This window comes from Pieris brassicae, chromosome 9 (assembly GCF_905147105.1).
Source record: "Pieris brassicae chromosome 9, ilPieBrab1.1, whole genome shotgun sequence".
In the NCBI taxonomy this organism is placed as follows: Eukaryota; Metazoa; Arthropoda; class Insecta; order Lepidoptera; family Pieridae; genus Pieris; species Pieris brassicae.
The window spans coordinates 15722656-15736583 of NC_059673.1; the positions used below are offsets into that span (position 1 = coordinate 15722656).

The following is a 13928-nucleotide window of genomic DNA, read 5'->3' on the forward strand; positions in this document are numbered from 1 at the left end:
GAAAGATGAATGCTACTGTTGAATGTATTATTGTTGATTTTAATTATCTTTACTATATGAAGTGTTACCAAAATTATTAAAGACTTTTGATTAAATTGAATTTTAGCATTTCATTGTTTACTCTTTACATACATAAATATTCCATAAAAATAATTCATATTAACATTGATCGAAGATTCCAAAATGAGCAGAAACTATATTACTATGTAATAATTAATAAATATGCTTTCAATTATTATTTTATAGGTCATAATAAACAAGGCAACATAATCATTGCCGCGTTCAATCACGTTGATAGTAGATATTATCTATCTGTAACCTTATTACCGGCATCCAAAGACAAATTAACAAGAAACTTTTTAATTAGTGAAGTTTATATTTTTCCGATCACAGTTTTGTAGGTGTAAATTGTAAACTTTATTACAAAGCTAATCGTACCACGAGATCGCCCTGACATAAGTCACCAAATGTAGCAAGCTGCCAACCTTGTCTTTCTATTTATACGAATTAGTCCCTACATGCAATAAAACTCACAACCTGCGACACTTATCTTGATTGACGTTGAGAGTAAACCCTTTTAAATGGTTAGAATTGCGTCTGCGCAAGATAGCTTTATCGGGAGCAACGTGATGTAACTGACAAGTTTTATTTGGTTTGTTTGACTTTACTGTTGTAATTTTCATTACAAGGCTTGGTTCATTCATTACATCTATTCGTGTTTAATTTCTTAATTCTTAACATGATTCTTCCGTGTTATTACGAGTGTCATTATACAGTGTAATCATTATTTTATTGGTATCTAGGTGTAATTATTCGCAATGATTATTGTACATAGCTAGATGTAATTGTGTAGTCTTTTAATGTACAATGGTAAGATTTTTCAACATAAATAAGTTTCCACAATATTTATTGAAAGAGGAATTAATGCAAACTACTTACATCTGGGTGTTCTTTGACCGGCACATATACTTTTTCAGTCAGTGTGGTGAGCATTCCCTCTGGCTCCGGCAGAATGAGGGGCTCTTTCTTCACCCCATTTATTTGGAACAGACTCGCGCGCACTTTTGCGATTTCTGAAAATAAAAATTAGTGTATTAGTAATGGAAGTGTTACGACATCTGGACGATAATATAATCATATTAGTGACTATAATTCAAGACGCCTGAACATTTACTGGAAATGATAAAATTTAATGGAGCGTTGAGAATTAGCATTTACGAGAAGTATATTACGAGTCCAGGAAAACTGGTAATTATCCGCAACAATAATACACGACACAAAACAGAGCATTAGTAGGTCAGAGATTAGAAAGAATTATTGACAGGTCAACAATGACATCATTTATAACATTGCAGCTGTGCATATTAACGACGAAATTTATAGAAGAAGATATCGTAATGATTTATGAAACTGTGATAATATGACTCATTTTAATACTTCAGAAATTCCTACAAAAATAATTTTAAAAAAATGAATTAGGTATCCAGTTCAAGAGGTAGTGACTCATATAATATCCGGGATACAATTGTCCGACCATCTGTTTTTGCAGCATCTCATGCATTAAAAGTATGTCAGGTCACATAAGTACCGCATGGTACAAAGGCATTTAATCTACACGTAGATGAATCTCGACTACGACTCTAATGTGTCTTCATTAAAATGGAGCGCATAAATACTTCTGAATATATGACGCATAATTAGTTGCAGAATGAAATCGAATAATTTTGTATCAGGTACGTCTGTGGCCATACTGGGTCCATCGGGGTCTGGCGACAACGTGGCTTTCACGCCATATAGGGACGTGAAGAGAGTAAACAAGCCATTAACCCGCCACAGGGTCCGTTTGATCAGCGGATTATGTATTTAATTACGTATGTGCGGACATTGATCGCACTTTTTAAATACACACTTACAATTTACACTGCCTACGGTTTCTTAAAATTAACATTTTTTTTTGTACGAGTTTAATCAATCTTAGAAGAGATAAATAGTGATCTTTGTAACTAACATTTTATGTCTGTCGTGAGAGTCATTGCACCGTTTCGACAAAGGTCTACCACTCATTTCTTCTTCATTACGGAGTAAGCATAATGAGCAGAAAGAGACGAAAGACTGTCTAAAAAGTGGAATTAGATTTATTACTAGTGTTTATGAATGAGGGCGACAGAGTCGGAATATAACTGTACAAAAGTTAAAAGTCCAGGGAGCAAAAATACCGGGAATATGTTTTTTCTTTATGGGAAGGAGGCTCGCTTGATGACAAAGACCTTATATTGACGTAGATCTTGAAGTTCCGTCCATCATCAATGATTAATGAATACAAATTTATGATAAATGAATTCATAAAACATGGCCGTGTCACTGATGTTGCATATTGTTTTGTACCTTTGACTATAGGCGAAATATAATTTATCACTTGTTGACAGATCCGTCACAATTTGACAATAGCTGTCCAGATACTAGATCATAAGAGTATAACTCTTAAAGAATGGTTGGATTTTTTCAAACGAGACCTCGCGTTTTCAAAAATTATTTTAAATTTACATGACAATATTAGCACGAACAATCACGGTTCATCAATCAAGACAACGTCGATCTTTAACGTGACAGATTAGTAATAGATTTTTGCTTTTCTAAACAAAAATTGAGCGTATATAGGCGTATTCAGTCCGTAACAGAATACATTATTCCAACATGCTTATAGTAAACTATACTATGTATATGAAATAACGAATGAAATAATCTCTTGAACTCCTGACCTAAAACTTAACAAATCCGGCGCGATAGCGATTCCTTTTCGTTCAAGTCAATTACCGCATCATCTGGATATCGAGAAAAATTACATCGAATAGTCTTTCTGGTGTCTTCGTTAGATGACGTCACCAGGGTCATCGTTGTAAGGCTATTTATTAACATTTGTATTAGTCATAAGTTTTTAGAGTTATTTTGAGTCGCTTAGAGAATTTTCTAAGCCTGTAACCGCAGAGTAAAATTACAGCTCAGAATATAATACTTTGTACTAAAGTAGATTAACCGCAGTAGATTCGATGCTTGTAATTCTATTCTACTTTTAGTTAACGATTGTATCAGTAGCAAGGTTGTTTTAGTTTCATCAAGTTATACCTACATATCAGTTTACGTAAGATTAATTTCATATTGAGTACAAATCCAAATTGTCTTATTAATTGTAATTCCACAATTTCCAAGTTTATGTCAAACTTTTTTGTTAGTTGCGGTTGTTCAGTTTCTTACTTTTTAAAAGGAAAAAAATAATTAAAATTTAAAATTATGTAAATAATTATAAGTTTTTAATAGCTAGTTTTTAATAGTTAACATAGCTTCAATCCGTTTAAAACGTGTTTTTTTTAAGTATTTTTTCATTTAATATCTTAATCGGTAAGATATGAAAAATATCGCGGGATAAAGTATACCTATAAAGCTTAAAAATTTTGAAACAGCTGATTTATGACGCCTTTTTTGAAAACAAAAAGCTTCAAGCTACCTTTTATGATAAAATGTTATGTATTGTCTAATCAACCACTTATTGCATAACTATTGTGAAAATTCTTTTTTTAACATAATTACCAACCAACCAACTTAGGAAACTTCCTTTTGATGATGGCATTTTAGGTAAATATAGAATGCCATCATATAAAAGATTTAAATAGGTGGAGGTACCATTACCTCTATATCAGGAGGAGGTATCATTACCACTACTATGAAAATATGTACCCCCATGCGTAGTGTACATATTTTCAGATTATTTCTGATCAATAAATAATTAATTCATTAATTAGAAAAATAATAAATGACCGGGCATACACATAAATCGCTGGTTTGTAAGTTCTAAGGAAAAATTTGTTGCTGCAATTTTCTATTTTGAATACCAGTCATTTCATGACATTGCATATTATGTATGGTTTATTTTACTGTTCAAAAGCTTACGAAATCCGGAAATGAGATTAACCACTTCAAAGTCTTTAGATAAACATTTTAAACTTTTTTGACACATTACGAAATCACGTCATGCGTTCAAAATAAATCTGTAATCAATGTGTATGACTCAGTATATAAACATCTTAGTAATTTTATCCAGGGATATTTTTCCACCTCTGATATTCTTATTAAAAATATACATTAAATTAAATCATACTTCGCGTGCCCCGGCTACTTCGGTAATATTATTATTTACATTATTCATAGGCGAGCCGGGACGCAATTGCTTACGAGACCCTGTCTTTCATTTCTATATATATATATTTAAAAAAATTCTCGCAGTACCGTTCCAGGCCCAGTCTGTGTCATGTTAACATGGCCTATATGCCGTTATGGTCTACCGTCATCTTTGTTAAACCAATCCTGACATTCAATAGGTTTTAAATGCCATATGTTTCGTCCATATGGCATTTCACCGGCCATGGATTTTTCTCAATTAGCACTTGCTGGTATGGTAGACATTGACAGAGATCCAGCATGTTTTAAACCGAAAAATTAAGGACGCCTAAGCACTGATGAGATGATCTGCATATAAAGAATATTGGTAAATGCAACATGCATATGTACTGTATAAACTATAATCGCTCTCTTTACTCAGAATATGCAATTGTTTGCAAATTCTTTTAGAAGGAAAAGACACAACTTCTTGGGATCCAACGACTTGCCAACTTTTTTCCCTAAAATGTGCCATTTTTGAGATACCGCAAGTCTGGTCATGTCTATAATTAAACACTGTTTCAAAACAAATGAATCACTTAACGCGTAACTCAGAAATCAATACATCTCAGTCTCAGAATCACTTTCGATTTTGCCACTACTTTGTGGAACATTTATATAAACCAACAAGAAACTTAGAGAACCATATCTGAAACGAAGCGTTTCTAGCTTGAAGGTTCAGTGCACAGAATACGTAAATGGTTAGAGAGGTAGAATTTTATTCTAGAAACTTTGACCCCATCTATTTTCATACATACGAAAATTCCATGAAATAATTTGTTCATGCAGCACACACAATGCTTGCTATGCATGTTTTAATCTCCATCCATTGTTGCAAAGGGTTTATGCTAGTACCTTGTCTAATACATTTACTACGTTCTTTTGTGAGTGTGAGTGTGAAAAAGTTTAACCTGGCAATAATTTAATGTGATATTTCAGCGAGGATACGGAGACGCCATAAACCCAAGCTACCGCAGCCAATGGACACCCATGTTAGCGGGTGCCTAACCGGCCTTTAAGAGAGGAGTGTGTGTTATCTGTATCTTCTAGGACTGGAATTCGATTCCACAGCTCTTCAGTTTCACAACTTTCAAGTCAATAATATACAATTGTATTTATATACTTCGTATTAAGTAATATTCTCTTGCTATTTTTTTTAAATTTGATCATCTTTTTCTTTTACAGACATACGTCGTCAATTATTCTTTGGCCGCTTTTCGATCTTCATCGTGCTAGGTAGTTTTAAGTGCGCATATAGAACCATTCCAAAATCCATTGCTTCACTATCAAGTCAAGAGGACTTAACCAATATTAGCATGAGAGCTTGTTAAAATTACAGACAAGAAAACGGTTTCACGTTACACAGTTCCTTTAAAAGAAAGTTCATGTACATAGATTCGAAACAATACAAATGAGGAAAGAAATGAGAACAATAAGAAATGAGCGGAGTTTCACACGTGAAGTAACGAAGCGTAAAAGTCTACGGCTAGTTTGCGTGAACTTCCATCACGCAAGATTCATTGACAGATATACTAATGAAAGCAAAAGCATATCTCATTATAATATATTTCTCAAAGAAACTTTAATTAATATTTGCACAGGGGAATTAATAAGCAGAGTTATTACATATTTATATTAATCAGAGTTTCCACTGCTTTACAGCAGCAGAAAAAAAGTATACGGATATTACACCAACTAAAGGTATTTTTTTCATTGACGTTCATTAAATTAACATATCATTTTTTTAGTTTTTGATGTTTTTTTTATTTAATAGAATAAGGGGACAAACGAGCCTACAGGACGACCAAAAAGGGCATCGTAGCCCATAGAAACCCATTTTAGTGGGTGAGTTGTAGGCCTTTGAGGTAGGAGTATCCTTTTCTTTAAAACATTGGAGGTCGTATCTCCAAGGGAAGACCTCCACCAGGAGTCGATTATACAGTTGGTTAGTTCGCCAAAGAAATTGTCGAAGTTTTGTAAGCAATTGTAAACTTTTAACTACTTATTTAATTTTAAATTTTGCCTGCAATCTAAAATCGTAGATTTTGCACACTACAAAATGCTTGTAAAATCTTGATAAATATGTTTCAAATCAAATTTGGGGAATATAATCCAGACCGTACCAACCAAGATTTCATAAAGCATAAAATAAACAAATCATGATATTTTCGTTTATAACATGAGTCAGTGAAACAGCAAATATGAAATTTACCCATTCAAGGAGCCATAGGCTAATGTTATTTTAAGAGCATTTAAGAATGTTATCCAAACAGCCGTTCACTTTCAGTCAATAGAACGCACTTCCTGCTCTCAAGTGTCAATGGTACTTTGACGCCAATTACGTACAATATTTACGGTATTACGGAAACAGGGCACGTCTTGAACGTCAATCCAACTTTAACTTGGAGTTGTCTATGAACTTGACTATGGTCAAAATTGAGAATCATAAATATGTCCAAAATTACATTAACAAATTTGGCGGCCGTTCGATAAGTTACTAGAAGATTCGATAAATGAAGAAAAAACGTTCTAAATTTAAATTACCTATAACTCAGATTAAAACTAAAACCTCCTTTTTCAAAAGTAGTTTGACATTGAATTTCCCTCCATTAGGTCTTGGTTGCCTAACAATCAATTGTACATGTGAAGTTGACAAAGTAATATGCGCCGTACAATACATTCAAGAACTTCGGATAACTTATTGTGTGGGACGACATTAATTCCTCAGAATAGTGAATAAGATTGATTCTGACTCATTTTTCAATGACCACATGTTGAGGACACGAGGCAAAAACTGGGCTCAATGTTTTAATTACATTTGTTAGACTCAGTAATATAATCGCTGAATGGTGAACATAAATTCTCTGTGATATGTATTTGAAAGATTATTAGTGTTAAACTTCTAATATTAGAGTTTATTTTGATATGTCTTAAAGATTTTATGTATTATCTTACGATATTATTTAAAAATTAGAATAAGAGTGGTGTCAGTAAGTAGTCCGAATTTGATTCCCGGAAAAAGAATCTAAAACTCAAATCAATTAAAGGTAATAATATGTCCCAAACCCTAATACGGAACAGCAAAGTAAACAATTAAAGCAATCATCTGTTGAGAAAGCGGCAAATACTGAGTATTGGCCGTACGGACTACTATCATCGAATGAGACCACGATAATTACTTTCAATAAACATTGATTGTGAAAATTTACGGGTACACGATGAATGTACTATTTAAGTGTTATACACCGACGAACTCGGAACTATTTTTGACGCGCAAATTTCGTTAAAATTTAGAGAGATACGTGACGTAAGGTAAGATTCAGAGTCAGAGTAAACTATAACTAACGTCAAAATCGTATTACTTTTCACTCGTCTCGACACTGAATCTGCACCACTAAACACACAAGCCACCTCGGTTACTTCAAAAACGCTTGCATGGCAGAAATCTATCGGAAAGCTAGTCGCATAATCTTACCCGAAGAGTCAGAATTTACGCTTAGCAGTAAGCACCTAAAAAAATCAAACTATCGGATACTCAAATAAATCAACAATATTAGGACATTATTTGGACACGAGCACCAGCCGCGGTATTATTATAGCTATAAACCCGCTAGACCGAACCGACAGTTAACTGATTTATCGTCAAATATTTATTTTTCACGGTTTACTTGTAAAACAGTGTAAATAGAACACGTTTACGGTGGCGAAAACTATTCGATGCGCTGCCAAAGATCCTAAAGTTATTTGTGTTAGAAACTTTTGTTTTATCTTTTTCGTCGTATTATTTTATGTAAAAACTAATTACTCGTTAAATTAGTTTATGCATCCGTTGTATATTTTTTTAATTAGTGTCAGCTGACATAAAACGTATATAGCTATTAGGCGATGATAAATATTTTGAAAATGGAATATCTTAAACTGATATTCAATTTTAGTTACTCGAGCTTAACTTGAACTCAAAATCCTTCTCCATACGAAAGGAATACGATTTAGGTGTAACTTTAATAGCAATAATTAGGTATTTGAGTGTGACTTACTGGACTTGACTCATAGCGTAGAAAACCATCCTGATCGACTCTGATTCGAGAGCTTGCTTGTCAATGTGTCTAGCATCCGTATGGAGTGTATGTACCGCCCAATTCCACATTCAGCCTTATATAGTTGTGTCACTCCCCTACACATTTTATCGCGATTTATATTATTCATTTTTATCGCAAAAACAATTGCATAGGCATTACCGTTGCGTATTTCTTTATACATTTGCACTAACACTATTGTTGTATTAATACGTTATATGGTCAGCGACGTATTAAAGATAATTTTTCAATTCATTGATGTATTTTGTTGTTAAACATAAGACATTTGGTACGTTTGTTGAAATTTAACATAGTCACTTTTAAACAAGGTATTAATTAACAAATACTCTATACTAGGTTTAATATGTAGCACAAATTCATAAATCTATTAGAATACATAATGTTATTTTGACACGGAGACAATGGATAATTCGGGCACTTGGCAGGTACAGGCAATAAAATGCTTGTCAACTTAACCATTAATAACACTTCACCTACATGACTGTACTTCATACTGATAGATAAGTGTAACTGACAGCTGACAGGTTACAAAACTTAGGTAGATGTTTGTTATTAATTCACCCTTGTTTTAAGTTACAAATTAGTATTATATGCAATGTTAAGTAAGTCACATGCAAGTGTGAAATTGTTACAGTGACAATTGACGTCCTCTACTGCAGTTGACAGCACCAGACTATCAAACTGATTGATATCATATATGAAGTTTTACTAGGATAAAAGCAAATTATGAATTATTTTAGAAGAAACCTCTTTAAGTGTAAGTCAGTGTTGAGATTTAATAAGTACTATGATGCCTGCAACTGTCTCAAAATCCTATAATTAAGACATACGGGAGTCATACTTAGTTACATTAAGTTTCAACTCTGCATAGTTTCTTGAGTTTAAGTGTAGGTATGTAATGTTTTTTTTTTATGTAATAGCAGGCAAACGGGCAAGAGGCTCACCTGATGTTAAGCGATACCGCCGCCCACGGACACTCACATTGCCAGAAGGCTTGTAAGTGCGTTGCCGGCCTTTCAAGAATTGGTACGCTCTTTTCTTGAAGGATTGTTTTTTTATCTTATAAGATTGCGTTTATACCTATAGGTATATAAATATATACTTTTATAGGTTTTGAACATGCATCTCTCTCCTTAATTAAACTAAATCATCTTTGTATGAGGTATTTTTCTCGTCTTTCTATTATTGAAATGCATATTTTTTTATTTATAATATTATTATTAGCTATTCTTGTGTTCATCTGTACTAAAAGATATCAAAGTCAATTTTGACAAATGCATAATAATGTGTCATTTATGCAAAGTCGTTTCTCAAAAGCCCGCCTACGCGATGCCTTGACAATAGATACAGGTGATGTGTCATTGTTATAAGATGTGGTTAAAAAACTTATGTTTTAATCCTAATAGCTCTTGACTCGGTAATTATCGATTTAATATGCATGGTTTGGTATAGGGTATATAGTACATACATGAGTCACAAACGAGAAAATGTTTTTTTTTAATATATTTTATACACTGCTATTGTCAAAGTATTAAGAGGCTAACAAGTATGTTGGCTACAAACGTATACTATATCTAGCGCCCCGGCGCGGTGGTTTGGGTAAACTAAATCGATCTGTACTGTTATATTATAAAATATACTTTCGTAATAGTATTTCATACATTATATGGATTTCTTAATAAACCAGCGACCTGCGGCTTGGTCTGAGTAGCTTTAAATACCGATTTGTCCAATGATTATGTAGTATACTAGAATTATTATTATATACGAGCAAAACTTTCTTTAATTTAATATAGTTATGATCGACGCCAAAAAAGCTTAAATCTTTAACCCAAATACAAACTATTTTAATTATAAAGTAGGTATAATATAAAATGCTGTCATAAATAACTGATGCCAACACACGCGTAACTACAATGTGACACATATTAACACCACCTTTTCATGATGTCTAAAAATAATGGACCGGCCGCCATCTTCGCAGCAATTAGTTTTCAATTGTTTAATTATCTCTCCCACGAAATTGGCTACTTAAAGGACATCAGTGACCATGTTTGAGGTTTTACTGAGCTTTTCGTCATAGACTCGTTACGGTATAATTTTAATTGTACGTTAATAAGTTTATATCTTAAAGTAAATATACAGCTTAAAAAACATTATTTGAAAAAAATTAAAAGAGCTGGAAGACTTCGCACTTTTATGGATCAAATTCGAACCTTCTTTGTGAAGGAATGTCGTCTTATAGCGGCCAGGGTTGCGCATTAAAATAACTGGAAAATTATTATTTCCAGTATATGGGTGGATCAAATTCAGTCATATACACTTTGGCGACTGTTGTTTGAACCGTATATAGTGGAAATATGTGGGCTAGCTTTAGTATAAACATCAAAAAAGTGTAAGACTTATCAAAGTCAAACTTTTGATACATACGGTATGTTATACTGATCCCTATGACACGGCTTGTCCTTTACGATTTGTTTTAATAATTATGACTTTTTGGTTTATATTTGGATATTGTTTTCTATAGAACTGTACATCACATTTTTCTATTGTCAATAGTTTTCGTTATATAGTTCTTTACACCGTATGTTATAGAAGTTTTCCAATATCTATTGAATATCTTACACAAGGACTAGCGATAGATGAATTTTGTCACAACCTATTTGTTATAAATAAAGTTTTTATTATTATTATTACTTATGCTTTTCTAAAACTTGCATTATTAGGGTTTAAGACGGTCAATTTCTAGCTCGAACAGAATTTAATTAACGCAGTACGCTGTTTTAATGAAGTAATTGATTATTTAAATGGAAAACTTACCTTGGCAGAAATATCTGTAGGATTATTACGTACTTTACTTGACATTTTACGATGTAACTTACTTAATGTTTTATTAAGTTTAATTCATACAATTATAAACTGATTTAAACATTAGTTTTATTTAGTTAGAATATATTATATTAGTAAAGATAGAGGGTTGATCATGAAAATTATGGCATCATCAGGAAATAGCGAAACCAATATTCTTGTGTTGTGAATATTAAATGCCTATGCAAAACTATTAGTCTATGACAAGATATATCATAAGCGTGGTAAATTCGATTTAACATCGGTTTATAGATAAACTGAAGTATTCCCGAACTAATTCGACTTAGGGTCCTTCGAGAAATGAGGATACGAATTCTTAAAAGGCAACACATTTGCGATCCTTCTGGCAATGTGATTCCACGGGAGGTATCACTTAACATCAGGTGAGCTTTCTATCCGTTTGCCCCCTGTTATATAAAAAAAACCGAGGCCAAAGGCCGAGTACGACTCTCATCACTAAGTTCATAGGTTCGAACACCGGCTGCGCATCAATAGACTTTCGATCTATAAGCATTTAATACCTGCTCCCAAGCAGAAGAAAACCATTTCAAGAAATCGCCAACCCAAAGAAGTCACTGATCACGTCGTTGCATATTAGAAGCAGCTAAATGATCACGAAAAACATACAGCAGGTCAAGACGCGAGTAGCGCCACTGTTTTGTTTTTAATAGTTATAATAAGAACATACCATTAAGTATTTTATAATAAGTATTTTAAAAAGGTTCCAATTTTAAAGTTAATAACAAATGTTAAATTTGACTCAACCTGATATTTGTGCTTAAATTACAACTTGTTCGACAAGACGTCAAAAATAACAAAATATTTCAAGCATTTACATAGAGGTCTCGTGTCTATTAATCTATGGCACAGTACAAAAAAGAACAGTCACATCTATTCAATAATATTAGATTTTTTTTTTACTTATAACAGCGGTGTACCAATAGGGTAAAATGTTTCGTATGAAAACTAGTAAATATTCTATCATATTGCAGTTTTATATACCATAGCTTAGGCGTTTCAGATTATGATCTACTTTTACAATACCTATCGTATATCTGTGGCCATACATCAGACAATGTACATTTTTGCTCATATTCTGGCTATGGCCACAGATCTAAAACATTTAGACGTTGCAGTCGTAAATATGAAATACGCGCGGTTAACGCTCGATTGTGTAAGATTTCATAACTAAGCCCTACTATAATCTTTAATGATGGTATTCTCCGCCAGAGGGCAGAGGTGACCGGACCTCCCGCGGGTCCACCACTCACTAATTGATTAAAAAGGCGCTTGAACATAATAAAAAAGTTCAAAGGTCTTACGATTACACGTCAATCAACTTTTTTTGTCAAATTCGTCTACTATGGTTAATTGAAATTTACCAACTAAAGTTACTCAAGTTAATTTTAAATGGATAACCTAAATACTATGAATGATGTACTTTTAAAAACCTCTTCATCAAGGTGACGGTATTTAATCACAAACACACATTTAATGTCTCAACGTCAATCAATTTATCGTAATGATATTTTAAATGTCCTAATATTGTATAAGTATACAAAACCGATTAGGTTTTTTTCATGAATATATATATGCTATATATAAAATAGCATGTATACACTTTAACGTTTTCTATTGTGGTGTTACATGATAGGTTCTAGGTTTCTCATATAAAATATAAATTATTTATTTTTTAACTACCTTCAATAGATAAACTGTAATTCGGGTACCTAAAACGCACTTTTGAAAAACGGAAACGTCGAGTCGAAACTCAAGCTCAAACTTAAAATATCTTTATTCATATAGACAAGTATACTTATGAACGTCAAAAAGAAGTTAAATTAAGTGTAAATTTACATGTACTACCAGTTCCCAAGTCAAGGGGGGTCATTGGGTATGAAGAACTGGCAAGAAACTTTCCGTCACTCTTTTTAATCGCCAAGTATTGAGATTGAGAAAAATAACAATGAAGCGAGGAAAGTAATCTAATGGCAAAGGCTTGTACAGATGTAACAGCTAATATAGCATTAGAATCGCAAGAATTGTCAATGATCCTTAAGTCGTAATAGGCTTAAGGTAAACCAGATCCTATACACTTTTAGATCCTTGATTAAAAAGCCATTAGATAAATACGTATTACCATACACAGTACACATAAAACACTCAAGCAACTTAAGGAGTAGTAATTAAAATAGCTGAGGGGTTAGTTTGACCACTTCAGTCGGCACGGTTGGGTGATTCCGATGTAATTGCTTGTCTGAAGCAATGCCGACAGTAGCGGTGTGATCGTAAACTATTTAAATTTAATATATATTGAGTTCTTTATTCAAAAATGCTATTGAATCTGTGACACAGCGTAGTTGGGTGATATAGCCTTATAGCTACTCTGTGGACGTGTTGACGTTTCTCAAGAGAAAGTTGACCAACTCATAGATAATAATAAAAAAAAATCAATGACGCTACAACCTTTTCTTTTAGGTCTGGGCCTCAGATTTCAGTATCTGTTTCATGATCATTTGTTAATCTAATAGGCTAGTATGTACATAGATCACAATCATTCGCGAGTTTTCAAATAAGCTATTACATTATTGGGTCTTAACATACCTAATGCACTGAGACAAGCTGAGTTTATTGGTTAGGAGGCAGCAAGTAGATCAATTAATGCTTTTCAAGACAAGCTACCTAGCTAGCTTTTCGATCTACAGTAATAAAGTTTGCGAAAAAGATGAGTAGATTACATTATTTAAATAT

At 33.0% G+C, this 13928-nt stretch overlaps 1 protein-coding gene across 7 annotated transcripts in view; it reads right to left on the reverse strand.

Annotated features, from left to right (window-relative positions):
- Window positions 1-13928, reverse strand: part of LOC123714713 (protein held out wings) — a 57482-nt gene that overhangs the window by 17706 nt on the left and 25848 nt on the right. For all 7 annotated transcript variants that reach the window (XM_045669115.1, XM_045669113.1, XM_045669118.1 and 4 more), the window contains exon 2: window positions 940-1073. In XM_045669115.1, coding sequence (XP_045525071.1) covers window positions 940-1073 — 134 coding nt within the window. The remainder of the gene's footprint in view (window positions 1-939; window positions 1074-13928) is intronic.